Below are 22,768 nucleotides of genomic sequence, written 5' to 3'. Positions count from 1 at the left end.
TAGTTGTTCATTCTTAGATGGAAAGGTATATTTTGACCAGCAAGTGTATGGGGATGATCAGCAGAGCTTGGTTCACCGAGTAGGCAAAACTTTTAAGACGGTTTTACAACAAGACGTTTCCTGGTTGTTAAAAAAACTAGTCCACATTCACCGCTTGTTAATTGCTGAAATGCACGAGTGGTCTATAAAAGGGTTATGTTTAATATTTGGACAATTGCAGACAAGTCCTTTCGACATTTCAAACTTCGATCGATCCTTCACCAAGGAAAAGGTGAAACTCACGCCATGTGACCGACTCTTCATCATGAATTTGGACCAATCAGAATTCGACGGTTTCAGCTACGTCAATCCGGATTACGTGGCATAGATTGCAAAAATCCCAGCGTATGAAATAACGCGAAGTTTCATTCCATAAATTGTACCCGCGCTCTGCTTCGGTTTGAGCAGTTTTGTCTAACGTTGCAATTGTCCGTCTGCTGTTCATTTCTATGTTGTGACTCAAAGAATGTTACGGTCCAAACCGTTTTGACTTCCACGTATTTGTTTCCTCGTATTTGTTTCCTCGTAGGCAATACAATGTGTATGCCACAAGCCAAACAGGTCCATTTGTTCTCTTTTTGTGGATGAGAACCATTGCACAGTTACGTCATAAACGTGTTTGCGACTTGTTGTTCTATGTTGAAACGCATCTGCTAGTTGGAAATGTTGTATGGGTAGTTATTATTAAAACATGTCTGCTGTATTAACAGTGTACTGAAACGGACTACCTAGTATATATATACTGCACTATATTTTAGCACAAACTCCAGTGCAGTCGCTTGGGTTAGGGCAGATATCTGCAACCCGCGACTACCGAGCCGCATGTGGCACTTTCTCCCTTTTGATATAGAAACAAGTGTATTACTGAAATAAACACCATTGTAAATATCAAACCAACATTTAGTACTTTGGCTATATCACCACGTTTTTGTGTTTATTTTGTTTCGTGTGAAATAAAGGATCAAATAATGCCAACTTAAGTTTTGCTGCTCCTGTAGTGTAGGTCACAAATAAGAGGCAAATAGCATATTTAAAGGAGGAAAGGGCCATGATTGCGGCTTGTTTTGCAAACCTGCATGGCTTGGCGTTCCAATGCGTATTCGAATCTCTTTTGTGTTATGCCAAATCCCTATAACAGTGTGTCCTCAAAGTGGGCGCCAGCACCCCGGGAAGCCTTTGCAATCAAGAAGGAGCGCAGGAGAATAAAAAAAATGGGCATTTCAGTATTTGGTGGTCATAGTTATGAGACCGATGATATTAGGTTGAAATAAAGTTATATTTTACGTTTGAAGTGTAAATTAAAGTTGAAATTGGTGTCGTTGCATCAGCCTGGTCGTCCATCGCATTAATAGTGTCTTCAAAAATTTGAGAAACACTGATCCAGACAGTGACGTTGCAAGGTTCGTGTTAGGTTAGCTTACCTTGCTAGATCAACCTGAGTGAGTGTGGACCCGGCCTTAGAAATTCTTTTTTACCTACTACCATAGAAACAAAATGTTGGGTTTGTCCCTCCGTCATACATGGCTACACAACGTGGAACGCTGAAGAGTCTTGTGAGGTCGATTGTACGTGTGACGGCAAATTCTGCGTTTTGCACGTGGTAATATTGTAGTTTGTTTGAACTTTTTTTGTTTTTATTTTGTGTCTGATAAACTGCTTCATTCACCAATTATCAGGTCGGTAAAACTTTATAATGACCAAATTGTTGTGTTATGGGTAAACAAAACTCGAAACCAAAAAACATCGAGAGCTTTGACCAGCCACATCCATTGCAAAACCCCAAAGTTCGACAAAAAGTTTTAATTCGACGTCTGCAGGGCCCAGCACCCTTTAAAGCAAGGAGAGTTCTTGGATTTTACGATTTAATTACTAGTTTCTGGGGCCTGGCGTTGATTGCTTGCTGCGCCTATATTGATATTAGGTAAGGTCTTTTTCATGTTTTTGTAGCATTTTGCATATACCATGCAAAGATAATTTTTATGTATTGTCCAATTCACTTCAAAGAGCTGAATAAATATAAATTTAGAGAAAAAATTTGTTGTGAGGTAAAAACTTTTCACAAGCAAAGAAACCTGTTGCTAAAATGTCCAAAGCTATTTGTATGTTTTATTCACATCTATAGCCACAAAATAACTGGCAGATTCTTATAAGTTATATTGTACAGTCGCCGAAAAAAAGATCGCCAAGCGGGAACAGAATTTAGCCTCACAAAACAAGAGAGGTTGAGTTTGTACCAAAATCTTCGAAACAAGTATTATTCCAAAGTAAGAATATTAGATGTACATACACACTGTACTCAAAATTCCTGACTGCTATTTTTCCCTGATGCAAATTTGGATGCTAAAATGCCAGACATTCCCCCCAAAAATCCTAATGTATGGCAATTCTACATCGCACTCCTAATATTTTTGCTTACTAAAACTGCAAATTTACAAGATAAAATCTGTAAGATGTAGGACACAAAATTGTAATGTGTTGAAATCATGTTGTATTATAATGATATGTGTACTGGATGTACATTTTAGATAAATAAAACAGTAGACAATGGGACGCCATCACCGGGATCCTGAGAAAAAGCATGTCCGAGGCCCTGGCAAAAAAGCTCACAGGCAAAAAGATTTGACCGTCCCTTCCCACTGGAAAGGTATATTTGCTGCTTTTAGTTTAACAAGAACTTTGTGACATTGTGTGTGTTTTCACTTTTTTAATAAGAATATTGTTGATGTCATAAGGCTGAAATAAACATGTATTTTTACAGTTACACATTTTGGACAATTTTGCAATAATGTAGATTATACCTATAATCCCGAGACCTAGACCAAATGCAGTCAAAGGGAGATCTATATGTTTGTACATATTCATAATTTTTGCCATCAATTTACTCTTTAAAGATGAATCTGAAGTCAAACAGTCTCGGAGATCAAAACAGAGGGAACGAAAGCGAAAGTTATGTGACTTGTTGAAAGTGAAGTCTCCTGTAGGAGGTAAATTGCAGTCAGTCCATGTATTTTAAACAAAATCTGCCTTTAATAAACTTGAACAGGTCCAAACTGTTGTATTACTGCACAAACTGCCACTATTTATTTGATGACTGAGAAGTTTTTTATGGTACAGTTTTGTTAGTGCAGCTTTTAGTTTTTTAATGCAACACTAAAACTTTTCCGGAAGCTCTATGTTTCATTGACTTTACCTATTTTTGTGTATTATTTGTGGTTTTATTGCGCAAATTAATTAGCAAGCTTAACATGTCTAATAGCAGAGTTGGTGACTTCGCACTTTTTCACTAAACATTGTTTCAACATTTACCTGTGACTTATAACCGAGTTCAGTTCAGAGTTTAGTAAATACAGCAAATTCTTTTAAAATTTACTACTGGGGGTATATATTATGAAGGGGTATGTACTTAACACATTGTTTTTGCATAATGGTTATATGCTGAATAATAGGTATAAAAGAAGAAGCTCCTGAACCCACAAATTTGTTTGGATCAGGCGATGAAGAAATCCCCGAAGATACCGAAATGGTGAATTAAATGTTTTGGCAATGAAGAGCCAATTTTTCATTAGTGACTCTTTACTTACTAGAAATAGACATTGTAATGTTTTCACCATTAGATGCCCATTATGTCTGTTTATTTACTATCCTTTTTGCCACAATAAACTATGCTGCCTAATACATCGATTTTGTTAATCTGTTAAATTGCCTTAACATGTTTTATATAATATGCAAAAACTTTGGCAGCTTAATAAAACACAGCAAGCAATGTATGGAGTTCCTTACCACCCATTAACAACATGTACTAGTGCCAGGAAAAAAATTTTCTAGTTAAAAAAAATTCGCCAGTAAAAAAGTATATTCTCTATCATTCAGCTTGGTCATGAAGTTGCTGCCACTGAAATGACAAAGGCTAGCATAAAGGAAATGGTATTAAATGAAATGAAAGCAGAGGAATATGGAGATAGTGATGATTCATCAAATGACAGTGGTGTGGATGAAGATGGTGAAACAGATGACTACCTCCTGCCCATTGAGAAGAAAGCAAAATCAGCAAGTCAAACACGTTCGAAGATAAATAAGTAAGTTTTTTGAAAAACTGGATTTGCTCAAACGCTTTGTTTTTGTTTCACTGTGCGAATCGAGTACTTTTGTTTTGCAGAGCAATTCCGGAAGGAGATATTGAAACCAATCTCGCACAACCCAGTTTCAAACTTTCATTGAGTGAAGAAGGAGGCAAAGAAAATATCCTTTAAAACAAAATTTTGCAAACCAAATAACCCTAAATTTAAAAACCAAACACTCTTACTGGCCATGGAATAGAATGCTTAATTTTTCATTAGTCGTTACAAAATTGTTGTTATTATTGCTGACATAGAAATATTTTTTTTAATTTCTTTAACGGTTTTTTACCTGTGGGTGGTTTGGAATTTGTCCATCAGCGAATTAAAGATGTTATGAGTGTATTGTCCGACTTTACAAACAAGAGGGATCCTGAAAAGTGAGTAACAACTTAACTTTAGCTTGTGGTAGTTTTGAAGATTCAACACCAATAATTTTGTCATGCAAATATGTGTGCAGGAAAAGAAAGGAATATGTGACTGTTTTGCAAAAAGATTTGGAAACTTACTACAGCTACAACAAGTTTCTGATTTCCAAACTGATGGATCTTTTTCCGCAAAATGAGGTACTTTGGATAAACTAATTATTGTTTTTAAACCTTGCAGTAAAACTATTTAAATAAGTTTGTTAATCCCATTGTTGATAAATAAAACTTTTGATATGTTGCAGTTGATTGCATTTCTTGAAGCCAATGAAGTAAGCAGACCAATCACTATCCGTACTAACACACTCAAAACGAAAAGAAGAGACTTGGCACAGGTAACGATCAGATTGTATTTCAAAACTAAAAACACCTGTATTGCGACACATAATTTGTTCAGTGGTGAGCACCACAAATGTTAGGCATTTTGTATGATTGGCACTATATAATCTTGTGTGATGTTATTTGTACAAAATGATGACTTATTCCACATGTCATATCATGGTGATGACTTCTGGGTGAGATTCTGATTGTACAATAAATTATAGCCGAAAATAAACTCCCAATCTTGTGAATGACTGCCCCGTTAAACACTTTAACAATTTCAGGCCCTAATTGCTCGTGGAGTAAACCTGGATCCTCTGGGCAAGTGGACAAAAGTTGGACTTGTAGTTTATGACTCTTCAGTTCCTGTTGGTAAGATACCAGCTTTATAGTTCCCACAGACCACTGCTTATAGCCCACTAATACTTACTTGTTACAGGTGCAACACCGGAGTATCTTGCTGGCCACTATATGATCCAAGGAGCTTCAAGCTTTTTGCCTGTTATGGCACTCGCTCCACAACCGCAGGAAAGGATTTTGGACATGTGTTCTGCCCCAGGGGGAAAAACATCCTATATAGGTAAAACACAAGATTTAAAAGCAAAACTAATTGTTTGTACCATAACATTCAAAAAAAGTATCAAGCAAGATTCTTAAAAGTAATTCACTTTGCTCCGACTTTGTAGACAAACAAATCCAACCACTGTGCACTGTTGGTGCTCATATTCTATCCAAGGCACCGGTGCTTGATTACAATGACCTTACTAATTGCCACATACTTAAGCAAGACAATCTTACTAACATCACATGTTTTTACTGTAGCCCAGCTAATGAAGAACACTGGCATGATAATGGCGAACGACGTGAGCGCCCCCAGACTGAAAGCTGTTGTTGGAAATCTGCACCGAATGGGGATCAGTAACACCGTGGTATCCAACTATGATGGCAGATCATTTCCAGCTGTAAGTGAAAAATTGCTAACCAGTAGATAATGTTAAATTGTTTCATGTATTTTTGTCGTCCAGATAATGGGGAACTTTTCACGGGTGTTGTTGGATGCTCCATGCAGTGGCACAGGTGTGATATCAAAAGATCCGGCTGTGAAAATTAACAAGGACGAGGGCGACATTCTGAGATGTTCGCATTTGCAGGTATGTGTAATGGGCGTGACAGCCCTTGCAACAAAATGTGTGCCCGATTTATTTGGCTTTTGTCAGGCTTACCAGTGTCGAATAGCGTAATTCCAAGCTCACAGCAAAGAAAGACGTTATTACGCAACGTTAAAGTGAAGTGACCGTTCAACACGACCCTACTTACCTCAACAAGCGTGACCTTTTAACTTAATGTGTCGACCGACTGTATTTGGAAACGTTAGCGTAAATTAGGATTTTTACGTTTTAGAAAGAGCTAATTCTATCTGCCATTGATTCGTGCAACGCCAACTCGGAAAGCGGTGGTTACGTTCTTTATTGCACCTGCTCTATTCTGGTGAGTAAACAACATCAGTGTATTTGGGTAATAACGTTTTTTTTGCTTACCTTATAAGTACATATAATGCTTCCCATTTGATGTTTTGAAAAGTAAGCGTCAGTTTAAATGACATATTGTGTAAAATACAGTTTAATACTTTTTTATGTGGAGTGCACAAAGTAACAGACAAGAATGTGTTGAAAATCTTGATAGGTCGAGGAGAACGAGGACGTTGTGAACTACGCCCTCCAACGGAGAAATGTGAAACTTGTGCCGACTGGTTTGGAGTTCGGGGTGGAAGGCTTCACTCGGTACGTAGTGATTTCAGAAGCGTTTCCCACATCTCAAGTTGGGCCTGTGAAAGTTTAAGTGGGAATTTTGAATATTAATACGAGCAGTTGTGACATAATTTTTTCTTGAAGAAAAATTTAATGTTGGTAAGCGTTAAGAACGTTTTTGCAACTCGATCAGTCTCTTCACAGCTGTGATCAAAACGTTTACATTTGTGAACTAAAGTTTTTCGCAAGAATGTTTCTGCTTTCCTAACTTTAGCTGAGTTAAGTGAACAGGTCCTGAAAATGCCGAAATGAGAATTTTCAATCTTCTATTTTGTCAGTGTTTGTTGTTAATTTTTACCTTTTATATTCCCAGAAAAAGCCTCTATTAAGAGTTTTCGACCTTCCAATTAATTAGGGTATGTTTTTTATTCTCAGCTACCGTCAGTATCGTTTCCATCCGAGCCTGAAACACACGAAAAGGTTTTACCCCCACACGCATAACATGGACGGGTTCTTCGTCGCCAAACTGAAAAAATTTTCCAACCAGATTCCCGCCAAAACGGAAGATAAGCAAACTGAAGGTGTGCTTTTAATAATATCGAATTAGGTTTGTTGTGTCCTATAGCGGTGTGTTGCCTAAAGAAAAGTACATTAATCTTACAGTGGTGTGTTAACCTTATCTGGGTACAAAACCGGAGTTAAACCTGTGTGTTGTCTTTTTTTTTTAAAAAAAGGAACATTATTTCACGTCCTGTGCTGTGATAAAATTCAAAGTTTAACCGAGAAATTCCTTATTATGTGAGCATTCCGCTTTTTCGATCGTTTTTTTATCTAGCATATCCAATATAACTTTGTCTTAACGATGCCTAAATGCTAGAAACTAAAACAGAAGAAACGGATCAAGTTGAGATTCCGAAGAAGCCAAGAAAACGTAAGTGTCCACTGCAGTGTAGACGTCGAGAACAAATGTAAAATATGTGATGTTATGTTCGAAGGCCCGGGTTCTGATCTGAGCATGCAGCAAGTGAAGAAATATCAGAAGCGCAAGCATAAGCCTGGTGCCATCGTGCGGCCGGTTCCGGGTCTCTTGGCCAAAAAGAGAAATGTCACCGAATATCTTGCTAAAAACAAGAAGGGAGGAAAGTCGACAGGAAAGGATGGGAAGGGACAGAAAAAGACCGGAGACAAGAAGAAGATACGCGTGAAGGCAAGCTCAACCGTTCCTCAAAACAAAGCGGCAAAAAAGACAAACCCAGGCAAAAACAAAGGCAAGAAGCCTTTCCAAAAGAAACCGAAGGTGAAAGTGGAGAAGCAAGGCGACATTTAAAAGTGGTTGACGTATTTTTTCGCGATTTTTGTTGGAATATAATGGCGAAAAAAAAATCCCATTCTTTTTTATGAGGTAGTTGCAACAATTCTGCAGAAGCTACACTTGAGTTGGCGCCGGTAATACGGTGGCGAGTGGTTTTAAAATTTCAGAAAAGTCGCATCGCATTCTTCTGTTTCTACAACTGACTGCAGAAAGTATTCGAAGCATTGGGGAAAACTTTTATTGCGCGGTTTTGTAATTGAAACAAATTACTTGAAAAACAAAAATGGAACATGAAAAAAAAATATTAAAAGCACAGAAAGCGACCACTGACAAAATCATCAGTTCATAATTTCCCGGTCGGTAGAACAAGCGCACTCTTGCACCACCATGTGGGGGAACTCTGCCACTTCCAACTGGGTGACGCCGTTGCGTTTCACCAAGTACATAATAGGCAAAGGTGCGGTCTTGGCAGCGGCGCAAGTGGGCCTGGTTCGTGGTAGAAACTTCCACCGGCCTTCGGAACAGGATCCACGGCACTGGAACGCGTCGTAACCCGAAGGTTGAACGATCCAACGCCGGGCCCACTCCAGGTCGCGAAAGTTGATGTAGCGGCGATCGCGGCAACATTTTCCCGCCGAGGAGCTGACGCAGTCGCTTGGCCTAAAAAATTCATGCGGTTGATTAATTGTCAAATACCCAATCAGCATAGAATGCAAATTTGTTGTTATTTTCCCAGACCATCCTTATAATTTTCACACTCAAAATTCACGAATTATAACCCCGCCACGGAATTAAAATATACGTATAGTGCGACAAAATTCCTTATTTAAAAGTTTCAACATCGCATACCCTGGTTTCGGGGGCTTTCTCGTATATATGACGATTTCCGGACGTCTGGGGGAGTGGGAGGAAGCGGCTTGACTCGTGAAGCGAACCAAACTCGCGCTTTCTGCCGCTTTTCGGCCCGGTCGAGCGCTATCCACGCGAAGTTCGAATGTGATAGACATCACCTTGACCGGGTGCCTTTGCCACTGTTGGATTGCTCTGGTGATGTCGAAGGATTGCCATCCGGAGTGGTTGACCATCACCATTCTAAGGTTAAACAATGGTTAAGGTTTAACAATCGAATGCAAAAAAATACCGAATGTCCAAATTTTCCTATACTTAAAAACGCCAAAAAAATTTGCTTTGGATTACTAAATTTCGTGAGCCTGAAACGCCATATGGTCACAAAACTCTACAATTTTACAAATTAAAATGCACAGAAAAATGCTTTTAAAGAAACCAACCTTGAATCAAGCAGCTGCAAATGCTCCACACCTAATGAGTCGTACACCGTGTGATAAATGGAAACTCGAGCCTTTTGCTTGTTGCGCTGACGTTCAATACGACGTCGCGATAATTGAACCCGGTTTCGCCGTCTGTCGAGCTCCCCCTGGCGGCGATTTTGGCGGTGCCTCTGTCTGTTTGGCAGCTTCTTGAACAGCTTGAGTTCAGCGAAGGCAACGCTTGCATCTTTGGCTATTTTCCCGTCCATGTCAAATTTTAACGTCTCGCTGAAGGTGTTTGAAAACACTACGTCACCTGTTATGCCTGCAATGAAAAATACAAGGGTTAGCTTGAGATGGACACATGGCCAAGTGGCCCGACTGGAGAGTGAGACGCCAAGTGGCCGGAGTGTTGGACTTCGGTTAAAGACTGCTGACCTCAGCATTCAATTGCGCGATCGTTTGTTCGCGGTAAGTGACTGTTACGAATCGTAACTTTATTGACAGCAATTCACAATTGTTGCATTGTGTGAAATGGCGACGACGCACAATACACGGCGCTGTTAGAGTGCTGTTTCCATTATGACCGGGAACAAAACAAAATATCTAAAACAATGCACGAGTCGCGCGAAGCACAATACGCGTAATTTGTAGCGACGATATCGCCCCGATCAAAATCGTATATCGGTAAACGATTAGAGCGCGCATCGATTAAAACCAGGTGAATACTCTACGACTAAGTGCCGATCGTCACGACCTTACAAGACGCGCTGGAACGTCAGCCTGCGTCAGACGATTCCAATACACACGAGGGGCGAGACGTGGTCGTTATTTGTGCGCTCCCTGTGAGAGGGGGCCTGTTTGCTGGGATTAAACTTGTCACTTGAAGTGCGTGCCCCCCGTCACTTGAAAACATCAAATGCCGGTAGCGTTTTGATGTCTGCCATTATTGCCTTTGTAAGTATGCGACCGATATCGGCAACGAGTATCTGCATTTTAGTGCAAAATACATTGTTACATTTTTGATAACGATCGATTGCTATTAATTAACGCCAATTTTACAATTTTAACTCAAACAAATTTTTGTTTTTAAATCAGGACTTCCGTGAATCGCACAATGAAGTTGCATCAAAAATCTACTGTGTTGAAATATATATTAAAAATTAAATGAATTTACCTTGACTTTTTTGTGCTGTTCTGAATAGAGCAGCGAGCGACGGTTCTGCAGAACGCATTTTCCTTTCATACACTTTGTCCTCTTCTTTGGACATATATTTCCACATGAGATCGTCGTATTTCGCTTGGACACTTTGCGGTACCTGAACAGACTGAAATTCCTGTCCTGACACTTCTGGCGGCTCGTCCAAGCTCAGAAATTTGAGCATCGATGCTTTTAAATGTTCTTGCTCTGTGATTGTGGCGTTGCAGTCGACTGCAAAAAGTAACGCCAAGAAATAGATCTTCATCATGCGTGAACTCATAGTCGATTTCATATTTGTGTCGTCGGATTGAGCAGACCTGTAGTTGTAATTTACTAAAGGTTCCTTTCACGACTACTGATTTTTCTATCTCTTCCTGCGGTTTATATAGACCGTGGCCGGAAGAAGCGCGGCGAGAAGATAAAAGGAGAAAAAAATTGTGTGATCGCGGACACGATGGCAGACGCGAAGTTTTTACCTGTTCACAGCGGGGCGAGAGAAGTAGCGTCTGGGACGCAGACGCTGGTGGGGATTGGAGATAATTTGACTGCTTGGCAATTTGCGTTTGGGTCCATGCTGATGCACAGGTTGCCGCGTATTTATTGCTCATTGGGGATGTGTCGGTTTTCAGTCCAGGATTTTGTCCGATTCCTCTTTGAAACAGCGACCATTTCTGATGGGCGTAGCGTACTTTATGAAACACAATTAAATGTTGTAATTTGTCTTTGTGTGCCAAACTCTTTGCTATCCAAAAATTTTAGCGTTCGTCTCCCACCTTGTGAAGCCTTGCGATAAACCATTTAATGTTATCTAATCACAAAGGTTTATGTTGCTCTCGGTGCTGTCTTTATCGTATCAATTAAAACAGTGCCTCCCAACCAAACAAGTGCATGAATACTGAATCATCAGGGTTGGTTCCATAATTAGTTCATTACATTTTTGTCAGAAGGGTGTGCGAAAACTGGTTGGTGATTTCGAAAGGGGGCTGGCAAGAAAGTAGATTTTCTACTAAAACAAATCGCAATTCTTTAAAAATCAGTTGAACAATCGCATCGTTTATTGTTACTGACGGCCATCAACTTAAGCTTCTTTAGTCGTCACGACATAACACCAGCAACTATTATTTTAAGTGTCGGATTGCCAACAAAACTACAACAAACATACATTATCAAAATTTTCGCCCGTTAGTCGGGATGCATTGCAGCGCTATTAACGCATAATTTGACCAAACTGTTCTTTTCTGATACAACAAGATTTAAAAGACACATCTCCAGCTTATACTAGACACACAGACAATGATATTATGCGGCTATCTCCTCTGGACCAGTTTCTTTCATAAAATGCATTGATTTAACAAAACCGACTTTTAATATCCGTGGGAGTTAAAACGCCAAACACTAAAAGTTATGATTTTTTCTGCTTGGTGAGGAATCATAATGTGTCCCCACCAACCAAAATATTGGGTGCAAGTCCCCTATGGTTGTGAACATAATCAACACTAGTCTTCATCAATTCATCATCAAAAAAATTTGCACTGAAGGATTGATTTAAAAATTGGAATCTACAAAAATAGACACTTTCTAACATCTAAACAACAAAAAATTTGCATGGAATCAAAACAAAAAAATCAAACTAAACAAAAGGGTTTAGGAATAAGTATTGGCAAGTTTAATTTGGTTTCCATCATATGGGTTTCTTACTGCAATTCCAAACCGCAGCAACAAATCAATATGTTGCGGCCAGTGCTGCAACCCAATGGTCAAGTACGGCTCATCTGGTTTATCTGTTGCAAGTGACAGTAGACTAGAGTATAGCTGCCTCATAGAAACAAACTTCTTTTGTGACAACAACTCTTGTGCAGTTGTTTCTGTTTCAGCAAGCTTGTACTTGTTGGTGTCTGGCACAGCAAAGTGCTTGTCCATAAATTTGTTCATTTCTTTTTTTACAACTCCAACTTCTTTCAAGTAATTTGCATGTTTGCTTTCCATTATTTGGCTAAGTTCCACACCCTTTGATAGAGATTGGTTTTGGGTAGTAAGTTGATTTAAAAGTGCCTCATGTATCTCTTCTTGCTGCTTTATCAGGCCTCCTTTGTGCTCTATACTCTTTTCCAAACTTCCAATCTGAGTGTCCACAACCTGAAGAGTGACAATGAACAGTAAATAAGATTTCATTTTTATGTTAAAGCCACTTTGAGCATTATACAGTGAAATGCAAAATACATTACCTTGAGTAACTCAGTCATGGATGCACAAGTTGCAGTCAGTTCATCATAAAGATTTAATGAAACAACAAGAGGATTTAATGAAACTTCTTTTAGATGTCCACAATCTGCTGTAGCTTTTAGTTGTGCTGATAGATATTGAGTTTCAAGTTCGGTCAAGTGGTCCGCATTTTTAACAACTGGTGCATCTATGAGAATTCATCAAACATAATATTATTTTTGGTTTCGAAGGCAATTGGATGGAAAGACAAACAATTAACAGTAAACATACCAGATGGTTGTTTAGCTGATACTTTAGTGGTTAATCCTTCCAGTTTCTTTTGTAAATCTACACACTGCCCTTGTAGGTTTTCGATTTCGCTTGCTAATGAGTTCATGGTCCAAAGCATGGAGCGAGTTTTGTTACTTGCATAAATTTTAGTTTTGCATTTTTCCCGCGAAATTTTTGTGTACGTCGCGGAAATACCTTTGTCTCATCGGATGACATGTTTTAGAAACAAAATAACATTTACTTGATTGCCTTCTTTTTGGTGTTTTTGGTAGGCTTTGTTATTGTTATTGTCATATTGCAGCTACGGCAAAAGATGCAATTCAAGCTGAAATTATATGATATTAGGCCCCAACAATATTGGGTAACTTTCGTTCCCATCATAAAATACAATTTTGGTTGTGATATCGGCGATTGTCGTGTCCGGTGGATTTCTTGGAAAAATTTTGTGTGTGCAAGTTCCATAAAGTCCACCAGTTCACCGTACGCACGTATACACTTTATTTGGAGTGTAACTGCACCGGAAAAAGTGCAATTTGTCATCATAACACCTGTACTGGTGTTTTTGTTTTGTATATTGGTAAGGTTAACAAGTTTTACTTTGTCATTATGTTTTGTTTATTAGTTAGGTTTACAAGTTTTATTTTGCTGTTAATTTTTATGTTTGATTTTCATTTTTAGACTTAGTTGTTCCCTCAATGCTAAATCTAGTGTATTAGTTTTGGAATTTAGATAAGTGCTGAAACTGTGATAAAGTTTCAAGAAATTTCCAGTTGTTCATCAGACAACAAAAATGAATCGTGGTGGTGGTTCTAGTGGACAGGCTTCCATTCCTATGAACTTTTTCGCAACATGGGAAATAGATCGATCATCTTCTAATTGCATACCAAGGTTTGGATGTAATTTACGAAACCTTACCTTGATATTTGTTTGCAAAAGCATGTTTTACAACTATATATTCCAATATTTGTTTATATCGTTGATGAGCATATCCATTTTTTATTCTATTGAGCTTTTTCAAGACAAAATGAATGTTTCAGGATATGCAGCATGTCCATTTGTCGCTTGACTGTACTTCGCGAGCTGGATAAAGACGTTCAATCCTTATTTATTGCTGTTAAAATGCAAGTGAGTATGGACAATGCTGTTTATTGTCACCAACTGTTGTATATAGGCCTGGTAAGCCAAAGGATGTAAGTTCAAACCTCATAGGGAGCTGGATTTTTAGATCTTGCTCTGACTTGTTGGAAAAAACTGGCTGATCCAGTTAGGCAGCAATGCATGGGCTGCGAAGTCCTTAAACCTCTTATATATATGGGTATATATATGGCTTTGGAACATTGTGTTTTACTCTGCAGGGTGCTAAAAGGGTTTTTCGGTCCAATGAAATATTTCTAGGTAGTGGTGGAATGACAAACACAATGCTTGAACTTACGTTTAGTTTGCAAGTAAGAAAACTTTTTTTGTATCAGTTTTTTTCTAAAAGTATGTGATTTTTAATTGCTTTCAATCTTCAGTGATATAAAAGATACAGAACTACTGATTTTTTTCGCAGTACCCTCATTTTGTCAAACGCGATGAAAACAGATTGCAACTCATGTTGCAGCGGAAGAAACGGTACAAAAATCGAGCTATGCTTGGCTACAAAACACTTGCTATGGGAAGAGTGGACATGGCACAGGTTGGCCATTGAGATGCAAAAAAGATACCACAGGATGAATTGATCATATGGACTCTGTTTGCAGATAATTCAATGTCCCATTGTCGAGGAATCAACTATTGAAATGTATGCAAAGGCAAAAGAGAATAATGTTGTTCTGGTAGCACAAATTAATGTGTTAAACATGAGCAGCATTCCTATTGATGCTGACATGGAAAGTGAAAGAGCTGCTAAGCATTTGGAAACAGGTTATTTATATTTTTAAAGAATAACTACCATAAGGTTTTAAGCATTGCATTGCAAAACTTATGGTGCACTGTATCTGTATGAATATCAATTAGGTTTTATCATTTATTTACACAAATCTATGGGGTATAAGTACACAAGCCAATATCACAGAAATTGTGCTCGCTAGTTGCAGTGTACCATAGAATCAAGTGCAAAAAAAATGGATTTTGTGTTTTACTGTCCCTTATACCTTTATGCGTTTATATATACAAGTAGATCCCAATTATTAAAATGATCTGTGTGTTCATCAGTAAGATAATATCTTGTGAAACAAAAAATCTTACTCTCTTCTGTGCAATGTGTTTTAAGATAGGTCCCCAGATGTCGAAAATTACTCAGAGGATGATGAAGATGTGGATTCATATTCCTCAGAGCAGGACATTGGCAGTGACAATCCGCAGGTAAGTGTGTTTGATAAAAAAAAACAAGCTTCATTTACACTTTATTGATTTGTCAATGTAGTTTGAGGTTAAAATACAAATAAAAGACTGGTGATAAATACATTGTCCTTTCCCATGCTGTCTTCTGTTGTCCTTTTATGCCACCAAGTCATGAATATTTAATAGACTCTGTAGCGACGATCACAAACTCCATCGGGGTTATACAAATAGAGTGACATATCTTTTTTCCCCCTGTATTCTTTGTGATTGGCCTTTCTTGTACAGGAGTTTGGTGATGAATCTCACAATCCTAAGCGCAAAAACCGACGCAAGGTAAGGATGTCCTCTTCTTCCAGACAGCAGAACTTTATTAAGAGCAAAGTGGCAGCACTGTTGAAAAAATTTAAACAAGTTGCTGATGAGGTGAGTATAGGGTAGATAGTTTAGAGATGTGTTTAATGGGTTGCCTTGTAATAAAAGATAGTAATCCCATGAGAGTTAGTAATGTTTTAATTACTGTTTACCTACCCTTTTAACACCCTTAGTTGTTTTCTGACAATACTAATCTGCCCTAGACGCATTTATATCACCCATTGATAGACACCAAGTACTCTTTTCAATGAAGAAAATTAGAAGTTGCATTATCTGTTTTACAGTTACAGAATATGACTTTTTTATGATGTTATTTTATGATTTTTATATGATTAATTTCTGTAGCTAAGGATAATAAGCACATGGTTTTGTGTAGAAGCCCATATCACAAATTACATATTAAAATCAAATATTCAAACCAGTTTCCTTTAAAAACAGGAGTTGTATTACAGTATTTGTTAAGCATAAGATAAACAGACATCCATATTACATGTAATATTTTCCTTCATCATCTAACATTAATAAAATTTATTTGACTTCTCAAGGGACTTGAGCCTGACATGGTGCCTGACACTGATCACAATCCAGCAGATCCAGTGGATTATGATTTCCTTTATGATGAACTAGAGGATTTCAACTTAAGTGACAGCTGTCCGGAGATGGAGGATAATTGTAGTATTGTCTCAACCCCAAAACCCAAACTCCGGTAAGTGTTTTTAGAAAAACAAAACTTTTTGGATACTGTCCTATTTCCACATCTTTTAATAGTTTTTGATGAGACTTTTTTATTATTATTGTGCAGTAAGTTGTCCAAATACAATTATGTTTTCTCGTAAAGACCATTCTTCGATCGAATTTCACATTCAAGCTCACAAACGGAGATCAGCAGCTTAAGGGATCAACCCACTGTAGATCAGGTGCTTGTTGTCGATTTTGTACTTATGTGGGTAACACAGGTTTAAATGTTTTAAAAACCTACCAAAAATCACACAAGTTTGTAAAGGGATGAATGCACAAATCGGGCAAAATTTGAAATGCCCTGAATATGATTTTTGTTCCTTTTCTTCTCTCAATCATATTTCTCTGCAACATACCGCTATGTTAGCGAGAACACTTGTTTTATTTCAACCTGGTTTTAACCTAAAGGCCCTCTGTAGATATTACCCCTTTCTATCGCCCAGTGTAACTCTTATAACCGTTTTTTTCCTTCCAGAATCCATCCTACCGCAGATCATCTGGGAATAGTCCCGGTTTGAGCGAAGACATGGACGCTGAGACGGTAAGTTGCTCCTTTCCCCGTTGATACAAGCCTCCAATTATCACTCTCGTATTTATTTCAGTCGTTCGTTGCCAACTCCGCATCAGGTAACGCCCTCTCTCGGTCGTGGGACGATCATCCGACCATGAAGACATCTGAAAACGAACCTAAAAAAGTGTTGTCCACCTCCGCCGATGCCGGTATAACGGCTTAGTTTGATTTCTATGATATGCAATATGTAGATTACAATGCATGGTGGGACAAACCATATTGACAACAACAAACTGTAGATTATTTTTTATGTGCGGTCTTCGAGAACCTGGCTTTGGTGAATTTCTTAAAAGGTCCCAACAACAGGGGCTTCTCAAAAACACCGGCATGCTTGGAAGCTTTCCGTTATGCTCGTCGGTAGAGATCGATTATTTAATCACCTTAGCTGGTCAAAAGACGCTTAAACGACATCACTCGCTTTTCGTTCGGTCTTTTATGGTCGACAGAAAATTTTTCCCAACTGATACAAGACGTTATTATAACGTGTTGATTGTTGGGGTATGAGTGGTGTTTTTTTAGGGCCCAACCCCTTTGAATCACCAGTTACCCCTGTTCAACGTACTGGCAAACCTTGCACTTATTAGCCGTCCCTGATTGTTTCGGACATTGGAAGGTGTAAAAACGTCAAAAGAATTTCTGTCTAACCTTCCGATTATCGCAAATATTGGTTACAATGGCAAGTGCCTTACCCTGCCCTCCATCGTTTCGCAAACTTCCCCTTTTTTACAGCTGTCTCCGTTTCGTCGGCTTCCAATTCGCCAAAGAGTCGTCACGCATCAAGAGATGACACGCCCTGGGCCCAATCCACCAACTTCAAAATGTCGGGTGCCAAGGAACTTGTAAGTACTGTACTGTAATTGGTAGAGTCCCATATCGATCTATGTCTAACTCTACCTCGCAGTATCGAGTTTTGACCGCGTCATGCAAGGCCTAAATTAATCTGTGTCGTATACGCAGCATAGAGAAATGTGAATATGCCAGGGACCTTTGCTGTATGTACCGAGTGACATATTGTTTATGTGATCAGTCAGAAGACGTTGCTGCAGAGCAAAACTATTCTGTCACACGCCAACCAGCTTAAGTACAATATCCGTTTGTTTTTGGCCATAAACGCATTTGTGAAATGTGTCTTGGCTACCGTCATCTATTATTATTTGTTTTATAAGAAATATTTTTGTTCCTATGATAGTTGATATTTATAAACATTTAAGTTACGTTTAGAAGCATAATAGGCGTAATGATCAGTGAGCTCTAAGTTACGTCACTTTTCTTTCACAGAACATTGGTTATGGATCCATTACCGACGCTCTACAAGCGATGGAAGAAGGCTTGCCCGACGCCGTTTGCTTGATAGATAGTTGCGACCGAAACGGGTTGAACGTGTATAACGCTTTGAAGCAACAAACACAGTGCACCCCTGTATTGGCCCTTGGACAGCATGACGTGCAAACAGTATTCACCTGTGTGGTCGGTTTACTCCAAAAGTAGTAAGTTTTTTTTATGTATATTGAAGACCAACTTGTGTCGAAGTAGTACATATGTGTTATATGCTTAACAAGTTCTTACATATTGAGTTCATCTGTTTGGCATTATTAGGTTTTAATACTGAAACCAACAACGGGCTGTTTTAAAAAGAGTTCATCGCATTGATGATGTCACATTGTTTGACTAGTGTTTAATGAAAAAGGAGCACAATATCCTCTTATAACTGCACAGGTTAAGAGAAAACCTATGTCATTTGTCTTTCTGATGTTTCTGATATATATATATTTGGCCTACAACTCGGCATCATCAGTACCACATACTAGGTTTTTTCTTATATAACTAGTTAAAAAATTTGATGCCAAGTCTCCGTTGTTTGTAAGACTGTCGGGCTATTCCTACACACATTATGATAACTGCATAGGGTTTCTTTAAATTTCATCATTTATGTTTTAAATTTTTAGCATGAACAGCAATTCGGAATCTCCGAAGCCTCTCAAAGTGGTCGTGTTAGGTGGTGAAGTTTTTCTCAATAACGTCCTTCGTCAGTATGTGAAGCAACTCTCATCCCGGGCTCCCGATTGGCAAACCTTCTTCACCTTCTACGTCTTGCCCCTCGGTAAGTTATGCTTGTTTACGGTCAGTCTATTGACTGCAGTTTTTTCGGCACCCTGTGTATCAGGGGTGGCCAACCTTTTGCTTCCATCCGCTTTTCACTTTTAATCAGATCACAACTTTTACTCCAATGCTAATTTTTTTTTTGATTTGTATTTATCATCAGTACATCTCATTTGTGTTGCTTGATGTAACCTAAATTACTATTGTACTTTTTTTTGCTATAGTGGACACCATACGAATACTTGCAGTCGGTTGCAGGTGCAGATATACGCTCGTAAAATGATCTGAAAATAAAACAATACAAAAGCTTAAATGTAACCCCACGCAACCATTTCAAAACTGGAACTGCATACAAAAATCACAACAACCAAAACCAGCAATTACACTAAGTATCAAAATATACTCAGGTCCCAACCGGGTTGCTCGTTACATCGCATCCGTGGACGCCCGTTACGCCGCGCTCTTTGGCGACCCCAGTTGGCGAGAGTGCGTCGAGAAATTGGGCGACAACACAGAGCAGAACAGCAAGCCATTAGAATTTGCAAACCGCATTATAGACTACCTTAAAGACGCCGCACATACGTTATCACTTAGTGTGGCGGAAGCGATGCTCACTCTGCGCCAGATTAGGTAAGTGCTGTTGTATGGAATGATTGATTGCCAAGTTTCATTTGATGGTTATTGTGTTAACAGTGGCGATGAAGACTGCACACAGACATTTCTACCTTTTATATCAGTAAGTAAAAGGCTGTTGATTCGCCAGGAAAATGCATTTTATTGAACGTATACTTTAATGTCATGTATTGTCGTGAATATTCGTCTTCTCAAGACTGTATTCCAGTACAGTCGGGGTTTCTTAATTAACGTGAGGTTTGTGGCCGAATAATGGTTGAACAATGAAATATAGCCTTTTGCCATCTTTTGGCTTCTAAATTTAAATTGTATTGTGCGGATTACAAAGTCCTTTGAAGTATGAAAGTTTCCAGAACTCACGGCGAAACGCGGAAAAAACGTCATGCTTGGGTTCTCGCAAAAAAGTATTTTTCACACTGCAGGATGTGAAAGTGGGTGAGAACGATTTGATGACAGTCGCAGACTCGGACAAGGAAGATTGTCAAGCGAGCAATGTCCCGTCCTCACAAACTCCACAACTTGCAAACTCTTCCCTAACTTCACCCCCAGCTTCACCCTCGGTCCCTCCGAACCTGACCACACAGTTCGTCAATTCCTTTGCTAGTTGTGCTTGATTATATTTATGATATATGCTGCATATGTATGGGATGTCACTCGCCAGTCGCTACTTAGTCTTTATTGTAACATGCTTTTTGGTCAAACGATTCGGTTTATAGCGATTTTGCTAAATTGTCTTGTGTACATCTGGTATTTTGTCTCTGATACAAGAGCTATTTTCAATTCCCTTCAAGCAACCTTGACTAAACGTACCTCAGAAACTTACCTATAAAGTATGTGCAAGTGCAACTTTGCGGGTAGGAAAATGGAAAAAGATATGATCAAGGAAAACTATAAAATAGCTTTTTCTAAGCTGCAATAATCAATAACTTACGACTCTAGCTTGCAAAACCCAACCTAACATAAAAATAATCTCTTCCCAGGTTGTCCACAGCATCTGCATCCAGCAGCACATCGTCGGCACCGGAGACCAAGCTCGGCCTCCAGGTCGATTACTGGAAGGAGAAAGACGTGAGCAAATACTCATTGAAAACCAACTTCAAATCATTTCACGTCAATCGCCTTCCGACTCTCGGCGAGAGCGTGACGTCATCGACAGGGCTTGCCCTCGATGTCGTCACGAAAGGAAAGAAAATGATTAGTGAGTGAACAGTTGATAAGAGCGGGAGAAATGGTTTTGAGTACAAATCCTTGTGAATTTTAGTGCGGCTACCTGGCAAGAAAGGTAAAGAAAAAGAGTCTGAATCAAAGTCGCAGGTGTTTGGAAGCATTTCCCGACTCCTGTGTTCGTCCAAACACCAGCACAGTCTCCTCAAAGGTAACAGTTTGTAATGCAATGTTGATTAATCTACCTGATACTGTGCAACCACTGAAGCTCGTATTAAATACCGTCGTGATAATTGAAACCGAAATCTATACCTCACATTTACTCTGCCTGGCCGTTATCAGGCACATTTTATCATTTTGGCCCAGGGCTCATAAGGGCACCCGTACCTTAAAAAAAGGGCTCCGCAGTTGGGGCCAGGGAGACCAAAACAGGTCATCACCGATACATCGCCAAAAATAAGTTGTCTCTTCAATTTGGGCCTCGAATTTTGTACAACTGGCCCTGAGTGTTTGGTGCAATAAGATATACAGTTCACAGCAAAATATGATTTTTGCCAATGTCTATAGTTAAAGAAAATAAGAAATCAAAATTTGTAAAACGCTACTTATTGCCGCCTACCTTCACCCATACATTTTTCTCAGTGAAAATCGACGGCGTGGAGTGGCGAGATATCAAGTTTTTCCAGCTCTCCTCTCATTGGTCAAGCCACGTCAAGCTTTTTCCCCTAGCCGTCTTCTCCAGTGGAAGTGTCTGAAATCCTCTCAGTCGTTTTTATTAAAAGTTCCCCGACCCTGCTTCTCACTCCTTGCGGTGTTATTAGTTCCTTTTCCCCGCGTTGTGCAATAACTTCTGCCGATGTTGTTGCCCACTCCCCGCCCACATGGTAACGCAACCCACGACATACACAACACAATCATGGGCTAAAGGTTAAACCTGAGGCTGTTTTTTTGCCAAGTATTAATTTTTGCTTGACGTATTGCGTACCTGTTAACGCCTGCTCGCTGTTTTATCTACAGGTATATCTATATTGGACCACTGTGAAAAACGGCCTCGTTTTTTTAACGTCCTAACTGTGCTGCATGGCGACTGAAATCGTTTAGTTTATTCAATAACGCTGCTGATCGGTAAAAATCATTAAAGTCACTGATTCAAGTCGTTGTTTCAAATATCCGCCTTCCAAAATCGCTTTTCTTCAACGCGGACTCTTTGTCACCTTTGGAGAACATCCTCGACCTCATCTGCAGAAGTGCAGGATTGCCAACACTGAAGCGCCAATAAACATCAGTACAAACAGCAGGAGTGAGTGATTTTGTTCTTGTGTGGAAACTTCGTCCTGGTTGCTTTCTGCGGGGGAGTAATTTACTGACGTGCGTGATCTGTGACGTTAGCTTATCAATTAAATAGATAATGCAGAAATGGTTACACTTGGGGCGGTCGAACCCCTAAAAATGTTTTGCAATATCGGTCAGAGCGCCTGACCCATGCATGCCAAGAAGAAAACTGATCAAAATTTGTAAAACAGGATGATCTGGTTCGAATCCCAGTGTGGTAGAAAAGTTGTCTTGACTTTAATTTTCATTCAACATTGCGAATTCGCTTACCGACACAAGATTTTCCGTCTTCCATTAAGTTCATTCCTTTGGGACACATACACGTGGAGGGATGATCCTTTTGGGTCGCACAAAAGTGAGAGCAGCCACCGTTGTTCTGCAAAGGACAGAAACGTATGATGTTTGTGATGGTTTTGTTTAATATATAATAAACATTTTTGTGCACTACGGGATATATATATGCTATAGCTATAGCATACTATAGAAAGGTGTCAGTCCAATCTTAATTTATTTGCTTGACTGAAAAGTAGTCATGTGCCCCCGGAATATGTTCAAAGTAACCTAGTGAATATTCTTGCGATTTGACTTAAGTTTTGAAAAGCACACCAGAA

At 39.1% G+C, this 22,768-nt stretch overlaps 4 protein-coding genes across 4 annotated transcripts; 2 read left to right on the top strand and 2 right to left on the bottom strand.

Moving 5' to 3' along the window:
* The first annotated feature begins 1,719 nt into the window (after positions 1 to 1,719).
* LOC145889355 (28S rRNA (cytosine(4447)-C(5))-methyltransferase-like) lies at positions 1,720 to 8,015 on the top strand. Its single transcript, XM_082980297.1, has 19 exons — positions 1,720 to 1,960; positions 2,204 to 2,303; positions 2,565 to 2,683; positions 2,931 to 3,023; positions 3,486 to 3,562; positions 3,910 to 4,115; positions 4,196 to 4,278; positions 4,447 to 4,534; positions 4,615 to 4,720; positions 4,825 to 4,914; positions 5,185 to 5,272; positions 5,340 to 5,480; positions 5,723 to 5,862; positions 5,926 to 6,051; positions 6,302 to 6,388; positions 6,584 to 6,681; positions 7,084 to 7,229; positions 7,526 to 7,579; positions 7,644 to 8,015. Exons 3-19 carry the CDS (start codon positions 2,584 to 2,586, stop codon positions 7,973 to 7,975), a joined length of 2,055 nt encoding a protein of 684 aa, XP_082836423.1. The 5' UTR covers positions 1,720 to 1,960; positions 2,204 to 2,303; positions 2,565 to 2,583; the 3' UTR covers positions 7,976 to 8,015.
* A 283-nt stretch (positions 8,016 to 8,298) lies between these two features.
* LOC145890034 (left-right determination factor 2-like) lies at positions 8,299 to 10,709 on the bottom strand. Its single transcript, XM_082981075.1, has 4 exons — positions 10,406 to 10,709; positions 9,250 to 9,553; positions 8,810 to 9,052; positions 8,299 to 8,620 (listed from the first exon to the last, which is right to left on the bottom strand). The coding sequence occupies exons 1-4, from the start codon at positions 10,707 to 10,709 to the stop codon at positions 8,299 to 8,301; spliced, it is 1,173 nt and encodes a 390-aa protein (XP_082837201.1).
* Positions 10,710 to 11,810: 1,101 nt separating this feature from the next.
* On the bottom strand, positions 11,811 to 13,072 carry LOC145889613 (centromere protein K-like). Its single transcript, XM_082980597.1, has 3 exons — positions 12,923 to 13,072; positions 12,655 to 12,839; positions 11,811 to 12,565 (listed from the first exon to the last, which is right to left on the bottom strand). The coding sequence occupies exons 1-3, from the start codon at positions 13,038 to 13,040 to the stop codon at positions 12,074 to 12,076; spliced, it is 795 nt and encodes a 264-aa protein (XP_082836723.1). The 5' UTR covers positions 13,041 to 13,072; the 3' UTR covers positions 11,811 to 12,073.
* A 533-nt stretch (positions 13,073 to 13,605) lies between these two features.
* Positions 13,606 to 22,094, top strand: LOC145888458 (phosphofurin acidic cluster sorting protein 2-like). Its single transcript, XM_082979206.1, has 20 exons — positions 13,606 to 13,810; positions 13,960 to 14,047; positions 14,278 to 14,367; positions 14,475 to 14,600; positions 14,665 to 14,827; positions 15,177 to 15,268; positions 15,533 to 15,670; positions 16,165 to 16,325; positions 16,458 to 16,536; positions 16,833 to 16,898; positions 16,960 to 17,077; positions 17,658 to 17,767; positions 18,207 to 18,415; positions 18,875 to 19,029; positions 19,436 to 19,658; positions 19,722 to 19,764; positions 20,084 to 20,244; positions 20,642 to 20,859; positions 20,923 to 21,036; positions 21,468 to 22,094. Exons 1-20 carry the CDS (start codon positions 13,713 to 13,715, stop codon positions 21,578 to 21,580), a joined length of 2,565 nt encoding a protein of 854 aa, XP_082835332.1. The 5' UTR covers positions 13,606 to 13,712; the 3' UTR covers positions 21,581 to 22,094.
* Positions 22,095 to 22,768: the final 674 nt, after the last annotated feature.

This window comes from Ascidia mentula, chromosome 2 (genome assembly GCF_947561715.1).
Source record: "Ascidia mentula chromosome 2, kaAscMent1.1, whole genome shotgun sequence".
In the NCBI taxonomy this organism is placed as follows: domain Eukaryota; kingdom Metazoa; phylum Chordata; class Ascidiacea; order Phlebobranchia; family Ascidiidae; genus Ascidia; species Ascidia mentula.
The sequence above is the reverse complement of the archived record's forward strand: the minus strand, read 5'-3'. Positions and strand labels throughout refer to the sequence as shown.